The following is a 12,306-nucleotide window of genomic DNA, read 5'->3' as shown; positions in this document are numbered from 1 at the left end:
TTTGTCACAGAAATGGGGGACCCTAGGTGGCAGCTGCTGCTGAGAATGTGGCTGGCACTGTTCTAGACTCAATGGGAATTACCAAGCTCTTGCTCTGCCTCTGTGACTGACTCTGAAAAGTGGGAACCAGAGCTACCACTTAGTTATGCGGCAAAGTCAGAGTTTGAGTGGGAATCTGGGAGGAATTACAGGTGGAGCTGAACCAGAGACATGGGGTTACAATCCTTGCACTATCTGTGCCTCACACGAGTCCCTGCCCCAAGCCTGAGTTTCTACTGTGTGTACCTGGCTGCTAACAGAGCGGGGGAAGAGAGAAGAAATGGGAATGGAAGTAGAAATGATGTTTGAATAAGATTTGTAGAAAATAAAGGTAGACAGGATTTCCATCTAGCTGAGGAATGGGGCAACCTTCCTTTGTGGGAGGCCCAGTGACAGTAACCCAAACCTGGCTCCATGAGATGCTAGTGATTTTCAGAGCATATGCTACTTAAAGAACTTAAGGAATAACTGCTGTCCTGGACAATACTTTATGGAGTGAATTTCTTCATTCAAATTCTATTTTGCCATCAACTGTCTAATATTGAAAATGTGTTCCCCCAGGGATATAAAATATTTGACAACACTATCAACCACTTTGACCTAACTGGCATTCATAGAATTTTATACCCCCAAACTGAAAAATACAAATTCTTCTCAAACACACGTGGAACACTTACCAAGATGATCTTTTGCTGGGCAATGTAATAAGTCTTAATACATTTCAAAAGACTCACATTTTACAGAATATGCTTTTTGACCACAGTGGAATTCAATTAGAAGTCAATAAGATATCTAGAAAAGCTTCAAATACTTGGAAATTAAACAATACCCTTCTAAATAACCTATGGTCAAAGAAGTAAACACCAGAGAAAGTAAAATTTCTAATTGAATGATAATGGAAATACAACCTATCAACACTTACAGTTTTAAATACTTGTAGCAGAGAAAAGTATAAAACCAATGCTCTTGGTATCTGCCTTAAGAAGTTATTTAAAAAATAGAGCAAATTAAACACAAGGTAAATAAAAGGAAGGAAATGGAAAATAGACAACAGAGAAAATTAAGAAAGCCAAAAGTTGGTTTAAAAAAATAGGTAAACTTCTAGTAAGAGTGCTCAAGAAAAAAAGCAAGAAAATGCAAATTACCAATATGAGGAATGAAAGAGGAGATACGATTATATTAAAAGGAAATAAAATGAATAACATTATGTCAATAAATTGTACAATGTAGATGAAATTGACAAATCCCTTGTAAAAAAGCAATTTACCCAACTGACATAAAAAGAAATGGAAAATCTGAAGAGTCTCCTATCTATTAAAGAAATTGAATTCACAATAATAATGATGATGATGATGACATACAACCTACCCACAAGAAAACTTCAGACCTAGATGTTTTCATAGGTGAATGCTAGAAAACATTTAATGATGAAATAATTGAATCTTACATAACCCTTTCAGAAAATAGAAAAAGAACACTTTCCAACTCGTTTTATAATATCAAAACCTGACAAAGACCTTACCAAAAAAATTAGAGCCCAATATCCCTTATCAACATAGATGTAAAAATCCCTAACAAAATATTAATCAATTAAATAGCAATATATGAAGGGGATAACACATTATGATAATCGAATTTTATCCCACGAATGCAACGTTGCTTTAAAACTTGAAAATCAAAGTATTTTGCCATATTAGCACACTACGGAGAAAAGCAATATTATTGTCTCAGTAGATACAGAAAAAGCATTTCACAAATCCAAAATCCATTCATGATTTAAAAAAAAAAAAACTCTCAGAAAACTAGGAATAGAGGAGATCTTCCTCAATGTGATGAGGGATATGGTGTTTTACAGTGATGTACCCCAGAAAAACATGTTTTGAACTTAATCCAATCCTGTGGGTTTGAGCCCGCTGTAAGTAGGATCTTTTGATGAGGTTACTTCAGTTAAGGTGTGCCCCAATTCAATCAGAATGGGTCTTAAATCCTATTACTGGAGTCCTTTATAAGCAGAATGAAATTCAGACAGAGAGCAAGCCATGGGAAGCAAGAAGCTGAAAGTCAATGGATCTTGAAACAGAAGAAAAAGGCCAAGAGAGGCATTGCCATGTGACAGTGGAACCAAGGACTAAGGATTACCAGCAGCCAGCCCAATAACGCCAGTGTTCGGGAGAAAAGCATTGCCTTTTTATTTATTTATTTATTTATTATGCTGTATGGCGGGGTCACATTTCATTCTTTCTCCATGTGAGTATTCCATTAATGTAGCACCATTTGTTGAATTTTTGTTTGTTTTTCACTTGTTTGTCTGCCGGTTTGAAAGGATTTATGTACCCTAGAAAAGCCATGTTTTAATCCTAATCAATCTTGGGGAAGCAACTGTTTCTTCTACTCCCTGTTCAGTACTATTGGCTGGAAACTTGATTAGCTTATTTCCACGGAGATGTCACTCAATCAATTGTGGGTATTAAACTTGATTAGATGGCAATGTCTCTACCCATTAGATGTGGGTCTTGATTAGTTTACTGGAATCCTATAAAAGAGGAGACATTTTGGAGAGAGTTCCTTTTCAGAACAAGGAGAGAACCGCATAACCACGACAGAAGGATGACAGAAGCACACAGTCCACCAGCCAGTGATCTCTGGAAACTCCCTCCTGGAGAGCTTCATGAAGCAAGAGGCCTGGAGAGAAAGCTAGCAGACACTGCCATGTTCGCCATGTGACCCTCCAGCTGAGAGAGTAATGCTGAACGTCATCGGCCTTCTTGAACCAAGGTATCTTTCCCTGGATACCTCAGATTAGACATTTCTATAGAATTGTTTTAATTTGGACAATTTCACAGCCTTAGAACAGTACTCTCGCAACTTATTAAATTCCCCTTTTTAAAAGCAGTTCTGTTTCTGGCATATTGCATTCCATCAGCTAGCAAACTAGAAAAGCTTGTTTGTTTGTTTTGGGATGTGCACAGACCAGGAATCAAACCCAGGTCTCCTGCATGGCAGGTGAGAATTCTACCACTGTACTACCCTTGCACCCCCTACCTTGATGACATCTTGATTTGGACTTTATCTTAGCCTCAAAACTGGGATCTAATAAACTTCCATTGCTTAAGCTGACCCATTGTATGGTATTTGCTTGAGCAGCCAAGGACATTAAAACAAAGGGCAACTACATAACACCATAAATAGAAATCATCATATCTAATCCTGAAGTTTTGAACATTCAGATCAACAAGGCAAGACTGTCCACTCTTATCACTTCTATTCAATATTGTACTGGAGTCCTAGCCAGTGCAATAAGACAAGGGAGGTTAAAAGATAAAAAAAAAACCCAACTCATATGGATTTGAAGGAAGAAATAAAATTGTATTTATTCACACAGAACCACTGGATTTGTAGAAATCCTAGGGAATCTACAAAAAAGCTACTAAAATTAATAAATTTAGCAAGGTTTCAGAATATAAGATTAGTAGACAAAAACATTATTTTTACTACTTGAAACACATCAGGTGGAAAATGCAAATTTAAAAACAATTACACAGGAATTAAAAATAAAATACTTATAAATACATTTCACCAAAGACATGAAAGACCTCCAAACTGAAAACAATAACAACAAAATGGTCAGAGAAATAGAAGAAATCCAAATAAATGGAGAAATATACTACATTTCATTGGAAGACTCAGAATTGTTAAGATGTCAATTCTCCTCAAATTGATCTATAGACTCAACATAATGCCAAAAAAATTTCAGCAGGCTATTTTTTAGAAACTGATAAGCTATTTAAAAATGTATATGGACTCTCCTGCCATGCCAGAGACCTGGGTTCGATTCCTGGTGCCTGCCCGTCCAAAAAAAAAAAAAAGTATATGGATTTGCATATACTCTTCTCTGAAAATGGAGAACAAAGTTAGAGGGCTCACACTATTTCATTTTAAGATGTGCTATAAAGTTACAGGACTTAAGACAGGGTAGTTTGGTCTAAGAGACCTACAGGCTAATGGAACAGAATAAAGCATCCAAAAACAGACCTCAATTTTCAACCAAGGTGTTAGATATCTAGAATAACTACATGTCTGTATGGGAGGAGGGAATGAGTCTTAACTACCACCTATACTACCCACAAAAATTAATTTAAGATAGAAACTTCTAGAAGAAAATATAGAGGAATGTCTGTTATATTCTTGGGATAGGAAAAGAATTCTCAAAGCAAGCATAAAAACAGCAAACATAAGAAATAAATTTTACCGAACACTGATAAATTGAATTTCATCAAAATTAAGAACACCTACTCATCAAAAAACACAATTAAGAATATGAAAAGGCAAGCCACATACAGGACAAAAAATATTCACAATATATTTATCAGACAAAGAAGTTATGGTCAGAATATCATAAAGAACCCTACGACAAATAATCAAAAATTTTAAATGGTCAACAGACTTGAACAGACACTTCATAAAATAAGATGATAAATCGCCAATAAGCACATGAAAATGTTTTCAACATTTTCATCAGGAAAATCCAAATCAAAAGCACAATGAAATACATTTTGTGTGCACTAAAATTTAAAAATGTGGCAAACCACCAAAAAAACTGAAACTTGTTTTACATTGCTGATGGGAACATAAAATCATCCACCACTTTGGAGAACTGTTTGGCAATTTCTTATCAAGTTAAACCTATATGCACTCTATCACCCAGCAATCACAGGTCCACAAAGGTTCACAGCTTTACTCATAAGAGTCCCAAATGGGAAGCAACCCAAAAGTCTGCCAAACATAAGAATGAATAAACAAATTGTGGTATAGTAATACCGTGGAATATTAGCAAACTATAAGAGAGAATAGATTACTGATTCATTCAACAGTATGGATGAAACCTCAAAGCATTACATTGCTCAAAAGAAGCCAGAAGCAAAAATGTACATTTTTCTGTAACATTTACAATGTGACTGTGTGATTGTGAAAATCTTGTGTCTGATGCTTCTTTTATCCATGGTAGGGGCAGATGAGTAAAAAAAAAAGGGGGAGGATAAAAACAAACAAATAAATAATGGGGGAACAAAGGGTAAAATAAATTGGGTAGATGGAAATACTAGTGGTCAATTACAGGGTAAGGTGTATGGCATGTATGATTTTTTTTCTTTTCTCTTTTTATTTCTTTCTCTGGAGTAATGCAAATGTTCTGAAAAATGATCAAGGTGATGAATACACAACTATGTGATGACATTGTGAGCCACTAATTGTACACCATGTATAGAATGTATGTGTGTGACAATTTCTCAATAAAAATATATATTTTAACTGTACATTCTATAGATAGAAATTCAAAACAGGCACAACCAATCTTTGGTGATAGAAACCAGAGCAGAGGTGACCTAAGGAGGGTAGAAATTGACTGGAAAAGGCCTGTGAGAGAGCATTTTAAGGAAAGGAAAACGTTCTGTATGATTGGGTGGTGATTACACAGTCATATGCATTTATTGAAACATCGAATCATATTCTTAAGATCTGTGAATGTAAATTTTGCCTCAATTAAAAAAAAAGATAACAATACCTAAAATACCTAAAACTTGAAAAATATTGCATTAAAGATGAGAAAAAGTATTACAACAGATGGGGCCACCAAGGCCTGAAGAGAGAGATGGGTCCCCAGCAGGACCCAGCCCACCCGGCTGAGCCTTGTCCCGCCCCCGCTCCCGCCAAGCCCCCCAGCCTCAGGGCAGTGGAGACTGGGAGGGGGCTCATCCCAACCCCTCCTCGGCCCCACACCCCAGTCACGCCCGGCCCTGGGGGGTGTCACAGTGTGCTCCCCCCACGCCGAGCCCTCCCTGCACCCCCAGCCCCAACAACAATGATCACCCAAACTAACCCCAGAATGGTACCGAGTCCAACCTTGACGTAGCCCTTCCAGAGAATGGACCGCTGCCCGGTGTTGGTGGAGATTGCAAGGGTTTTTCTTTCAGTTACAAGACTGAAGCCTTGGCCGCTGAAAAATTCCAAAGTATAAAGTCAAAAGTCAAAGTATGCTGCTTCCGATGGTGCCTCACGCCCCTCCCCAGGTGTAACCGCGTTTAATGTTTGACATCATTATTCACACACAAAATACATGCATATGGCTGGAGCTGGGCTTTATTTTTATAAACAAGATCCTATAATGTACGCTGTTTAAAAATATATATGGGGTGGGTAGAGATTTGACAGAGGTAATAAACTAAACCCAAATAATAGTTTCTTCTGAAAAACTCCATCTCATCTCTGGGTTTCTCCTATAGAAACCGCAACCCCTTCCCACGTGCTGCACCCACGCCCCACCCACCCCCAAACGGCATCTGTCCCCCTTTGCACCATTTCTGTACTTGGGGAGAAGCGCGCGCTGGGGCCGGCGTCGTGCGGCCCGGGCCACCCTGCTGCGTGGCCTGCCGCCACCAGAGACGCGGCGCCCCGCGGGCAGGGGCCCCTCGCACTCGTCCTTCGCGGGTCCCGAGCTCCTCGGAGGCACCAGGGGGTTCCCGAAAGCGAACCTAAAGGGCTGGTGTGGCCCACACCGCGCCCCCCGCCCTCAACTCTCTCGCGCCCTGGGGTTTCCGGGCAGCCTGGGCCGGTTCTGACTGGACAGGCTGGAAAGCGTTGCCTCTGCCCTCAGCGCGCCGCCTCGCGTGACAGGGTGTGTCCCCGCCACAAACCCTCCATTGCCCCTGCTCGTGGGGAAAGCGGGGAAGGGCCACCGTGGGGGAGCCGCCCGAGGCCCTCCTCTCTGCTGAGGCTGCTGGCGCCACGGAGGACGGGCGGGGAGGAAGATGGCGGCTTCCGGGAAGAAGGGCCCGCGTGGGCAGGCGCTCGGGGGCTGTGGCCGAGGCCCCCGCGCTCCTGGCAGCTCCGTCGGGCCGCAGAGTGCTCGCCATCCCCCGGGGAACGCCGGGGGCTGCAAGGCCCCGTAGGGTGGAGAAGGGAGACCCCACCTGCCTCTGGCCTGCGCCTCTCCAGCTGCAGCCGTCCCAGGGTGGAGCTGCCGGCCTTTCCGCAGCTGCCTCGTGGGACCGCTGAGAGGAGGGAAGGAGGCGTCCCATGGGAACTGCCCCTTCCTGAGGAGGCCTGCGCGAGACATGGGCTCCTAGCGGGTCCTGCGAATCCAGACGCTCCAGTGGCAGCTGCCAAACTGAGGTCTGGCCTCTGGCCCCACAGGTCTGGCTCTGAAATGTCCTCTCCCCCCTCTCCCCCAGGACAGTCCTTCTACTCCCGGATCCTGGAGAGCTGCGAGGACGTGGCTGACTTCGATGAGGTAGGACGCCCTCCTCCGCTGCGGTCCTCCCCCTTCAGCCCCGAGCCCAGGGCGGAGCCGGCCACCCCCCAAGTGGTCCCAGCTGAGGCCACCTGTGGCCTGGGGAGGCCGTTCTACCCCGCGTTTACTTGGGGAGACCCAGGCTCGCCTCCCCGGGTTCAGATGATTGCAGCCTGGCTCAGACCTCCCTGCCTTCTCGCTCAGGACCCTGGGCTACCTCCCGACTGCAGCCCACAGGAGCTCCCTGCAGTGAAGACCCTGGGACACACACACAGTCTTCTAGAAAGTTTTTTTTTTTCTTTTGAACTCCCGGTCTAGAGGGTTGAGTAAATCATATGCCTCCACTTGTGGCACATCATCCCATTGGTCCCTAGAAGGCCCGACTCTTGCTTTTTTGTCTGTAGGTATTTATTCTCCTTCATCCCCATACTCTTTCCCTCCGTAACAACCGTTCCAGTGTGTTTAATGTTTATCCTTCAGTTTCCTATTTGTATTGTTGTCTTGTGAGCATCTGTGTCTGTTTACCTGAATCATGTTGCGTTGTTATGTTTCATTTTGTGTCCTGTTTTCCACTGAGTGCTATTTCAAAGTTCCATTTGTGTAGCTATGCCAAGCTGTTGCTTTTAGCTGCTGTGTAAATACTCCATGACTCATATCCACCACATTTTAGGGCACCAACCCTCTTCGTTTGCCAGAAAGTGAGGAGGTTCCTAGGATGTGGACTTCCAGTGCTAAAACCAAGAAAATTCCAGGTGAACAGGAGGAATTGGTCACCCTACATAGTTCACCTACTCACACCCCCAGTGAGGGACCTGCAGTTTGCCCCCAACTCCACACCACCAGAGATGCAATAACTGTTCTTATGCATGATCCCTTTGGATCTGCATGAGCATTTCCCTGCGAGACGCCAGGATCTAGAATGCTGGCTCATAGGGTATAGCATATGCATATTTTTAATTTGGCTAAGCACTGACAGAGGCTCCCCTCCCTCCAGCAGTGCTGGAACATTCTCCTTTCCCACATGCTGATCTATACCTGATGTTATCCAGCTTTCCAATTTGCCATCTGACAGTAATAGCTCTTTTACCAGTATATAATATATTTCTTTGTCCCTTATATTTTTTGCCTTTCAGAAATTAAAATCACTACCTCAGCTTTATTTTTTTTTTTATTTTGGGGCACATGGGCCAGGAACCTCAGCTGTATTTTGGTTCATTTACCTCATATATCTTTTTCTGTCCTTTTATTTTCAGTAATGTCTGTATTTTTTTATTTAAGTGTGTCTCTTTAGAGTGTGTATTATTAGATCTTATTTTCTTACCCAACATAAGCGTCTCAGCCTTTTAATTGTTGTGTTTAACCCATTTATACCTATTGTAATGGCTATTATTAGACTTATTTCTACTACCATTTTATTTTTTATTTTTCAGTATTATACTTTTTGCTTTTCAATTTCTTTCTCCTTTCCTCATTTCCATAGGCAAAATCAAGTTTACTTCTATTAATTGAGAAGTTATGCATTTTAGTTTGTTCTAAAGGTAATTATTGTTACTCATATTTATATATTTATATTGGTAACTTAAATCAATATTTGTAGTTTCCTCCTAACATAACAAGTACTTTCTTATGTCCCTTTGATTTCCCCACCTTATGCTGATATTGTGTAGATTTATAATTGTAATGCTGGATTCTTGTGAATGTGTTTTCTCTTATTTCATTTGTTCTAGCTTTTTTTAAGACAACAGTGTTTACCAAGATCTTCATTACCTTTATGTCCCATGTCTCTTGAAGCATCTCATGGATTTGCTACTCTTCTTATTGGAGTACTTCCTCAAAATATTATTTTAATTAGAGTCTTTGTGTGGCATGCTTTATGTAGCATACTTTGTGTAGCATATTTACATACTTTGTAAATCTGAGAATATTTTTCTTGTACTTCACATTTGAATGATAATTTCATTAGGTATAAAATTCTAGGTTCCAATTTATTTTCCTTCACAGCTTCAAAAATATCATTCTATGTTTCTGTTGAGAAGTCTGATGACCATCTAATTCTTTTACCTTTGTGGGTGACCTCCTTTTTCTCTGTGGAAAATATGCATATTTCTTTCATCTTTGATAGTCTTAAATTTTACTATAGTGTGTTGTTCTAGTTTGCTAGCTGCCGGAATGCAATATACCAGAAACAGAATGGTTTTTAAATAGGGAAATTTAATCAGATGCTAATTTACAGTTCCAAGGCCAAGAAAATATCCCAATTAAAGCAAGTCTATAGAAATGTCCAATCTAGGCATCCAGGGAAAGATACCTTGGTTCAAGAAGGCCGATAAAGTTCACAGTTTCTCTCTCAAGTGAGAAGGCACATGGCGAACACAGAGTTTCTCTCTCATTTGGAAAGGCACATGGTGAACACAGTCAGGGTTCCTCTCTCATCTAGAAGGGCACATGGTGAACACGGTGTCATCTGCTAGGTTTTTCTACTGGCTTCCTATTTCATGAAGCTCCCCGGGAGGCGTTTTCCTTCTTCATCTCTAAAGGTCACTGACTGGTGGACTCTGCTTCTCGTGGCTGTCGTTCTGCTCTGCTCTCTCTGAATCTTTCATTCTCCAAAATATTTACTCTTTTATCGGACTTCTGAAACTAATCAAGACCCACCCAAATGGATGGAGACATGCTTCTACCTAATCCAGTTTAACAACCACTCTTGATTAAATCACATTCGGGGAGATGATCTAATTACAGTTTCAAGCATACAATACTGAATAGGGATTAGAAAAAACAGCTGCCTTTACAAAATGGGATTAGGATTCAAACATGGCTTTTCTAGGGTACATACATCATTTCAAACCAGCACATGTATCTAATTGTGGATTTTCCTTATCTTTCCTGTTTTGCACTGTTTTGTGAGCCCTTTCATCTTTTATTATGGAAAATTCTCTATTATTTTTTCAAATATTCCTTCTGTTCAGTTTTTATATTATTCTCTCCTCTGTAACACTTATATCAGATGTCAGTACTTCTTCTAGGTACCATGTCTCCTAGTTTTTATATTTTTTGCCTATTAATCCTTTCCTGCTACATTCAGTGGGGGGATTCTTCAAACTGATATTCTAATTTATAATTTCTTTGTCTTTTTAGTGATTTCTTATTCTTGTTTCATATTTTTCTTTATGGTCTTTTTGTTTTAATAATCCTATTCCAGATAGTATATACTGTTCAGTGTGCTGACTTTCTTTTATAGCAGAAGTCCTCTTCATGTGTCTCTCTACTTTGCCCTGTTCAGGTTCCTCTTGTATCAGCCACTCTGTCTGGTAATGAGAGACACAATGAAGGCCTGTCTTTGTCAATTCCTAGAGATTTAAGAGGACAGGCATGAGCACCAGGATTTGTCCACCTTTAAGGAGAAACATCATTGACAGAAGATAGTCTAGATTTTTAATAAACTAGCTCTAAGGGTTTCGTGGAAAGAAGGTGTGAGCAGCTGGTCTGTCAACATCTGTTTTTATCAGCTCCTCATTCCAGAGGAGCTGCTGTCACTGTTTTATTAGCAGAGAAACAGACAATGATTGCCCGAAGTGAATGCCAGGGAGAGATAAGAGCCGAACTTACAAAGCTTCCCTCCAACCAATTCCCTCACTTTAGCTTTGAGTCACCCTCAGGTCCAAGCTGGGCCCTCCTGGCTAAGTGACTTTCAGCCTCTGTTTCTGAGCTGTAATTACACTTGTCAGGTGGGGCTGCTGGTGAGTATGAAGTCTCTTTGAAGAATGATGACCAAAGTGAGGGTTTACTGTAATGATGGAAGCTTTGCTGCACACTAAACTAGCAGTCTTGGCCTCAGGCTTACCACATTACCCAAACTGCCTGTTGGCTTGACCATCCTCCGTTCCTTAGTCACAGCCCCAGAGCGGGAAGCAGTTGTTCATGAAAGATACAGGCCCTATGGCCCAGTTTCTGGCTCAGCGCTGCCTCCCTGGGTCTCTGCCTCCTAATCAGCCAAGCAGTGTCCAACTCCCTCCTTCTCACAAAGGCTCCCCAGGGGGTATGTCAACCAGACCTCCAACCACTAAGCAACCTGATGCCCTTTCCAAGGGCACTGCCACCCCTTTCCGTTAACTGTACCCTGGGACACCTGAGCTACAGGTATACATGACATTCAAAGTTAATCACCGAGTCCTTTCTCTCCCCAGCTTTGGAGAGTCAGTCTCTACTCCCCTGAGTGTAGGCCCACATTCTGAGCCCCTGATGGATGCAGACCTCAGGTTAGGGATACACCAGAGGAAGGAAACCAGGCTCAACAGTGCATTATGATCTGTACAGAAACTATTAAGATAGCCTCCGACAGGGATGGAGGGCAGAAGTCAGGGAGTTACGTGCAAAAGCATGTAGCTGGGATCAGAGGGCATCCTCTGTCTCTGGGATTGGTAGAAGTGGTTTTCACCTCGGGAAAGCACACCCCACCCACTGGGGTTAGGGAAGTTTCTGATGTCACGATGGAGAGCCCATTGGCATTTAGTGGGATGGGACAAGGATGCTAAATGACATGCAGCGTTCAGGCCAGCCTCACCCCAGGACTTGGCTGTCACTTCGCTACTTGGAAAGCTCCTATGGGGCATCTTGATGGCAACCTCCAGTGCAGCACAGAGGCCCACTTCCATCCTGTGTCCACAATTATCCTAAGGAGGAAGTGCCCCCCACCACCATCTGCCACCCATTTTGCAGACATTGAAACTCAGGCTCAAAAGTAAAGATCATTTCCAGAGCAATGGATGGCAGTGCCAGTACTCCAAGGCCCTGCTGTCCCCCCTTCCCTTGGGTGCAGCCCTGGAAAGCTGCTCTGGGGCCTACTACCCATAAGGCCTGTGGTTGAGTCTGAGAAGTGGCAGTCACTGGTCACCAGGTGACCTCCCACAAAGCAAGGGAGGTAGCATGATCAGCCTCCACTCAAGGGGACTCTGGGATGTCAGTTAGGCAGCCCCAGATAA

At 42.3% G+C, this 12,306-nt stretch overlaps 2 protein-coding genes across 6 annotated transcripts in view; one reads left to right on the top strand and one right to left on the bottom strand.

The window, feature by feature from the left end:
• The window catches only part of CIMIP2C (ciliary microtubule inner protein 2C), a 33,462-nt gene extending 26,308 nt beyond the window's left edge, over window positions 1-7,154 (bottom strand). Inside the window, exons 1-2 of the mRNA XM_077152351.1 lie at window positions 7,005-7,154; window positions 5,915-6,031 (exon numbers count right to left, since the gene is read on the bottom strand). Of these exons, the coding sequence (XP_077008466.1) occupies window positions 5,915-6,031; window positions 7,005-7,150 (263 nt within the window). The 5' untranslated portion in view covers window positions 7,151-7,154. The remainder of the gene's footprint in view (window positions 1-5,914; window positions 6,032-7,004) is intronic.
• OTOF (otoferlin) overlaps window positions 1-12,306 on the top strand; it is a 101,513-nt gene that overhangs the window by 5,234 nt on the left and 83,973 nt on the right. For 3 of the 5 annotated variants that reach the window (XM_077152340.1, XM_077152341.1, XM_077152338.1), the window contains exons 1-2: window positions 6,454-6,709; window positions 7,266-7,324. Coding sequence is in view for 2 of the 5 variants with exons in the window: in XM_077152345.1 (XP_077008460.1) it covers window positions 7,266-7,324 (59 nt within the window). In the remaining 3 variants the exon portion in view is untranslated. Of the gene's footprint in view, window positions 1-6,453; window positions 6,710-7,265; window positions 7,325-12,306 lie in introns of those variants that run through there. The other 2 variants (XM_077152345.1, XM_077152344.1) reach the window with 1 other exon arrangement.

Source organism: Tamandua tetradactyla, chromosome 3 (genome assembly GCF_023851605.1).
Source record: "Tamandua tetradactyla isolate mTamTet1 chromosome 3, mTamTet1.pri, whole genome shotgun sequence".
NCBI lineage: Eukaryota > Metazoa > Chordata > Mammalia > Pilosa > Myrmecophagidae > Tamandua > Tamandua tetradactyla.
The sequence above is the reverse complement of the archived record's forward strand: the minus strand, read 5'-3'. Positions and strand labels throughout refer to the sequence as shown.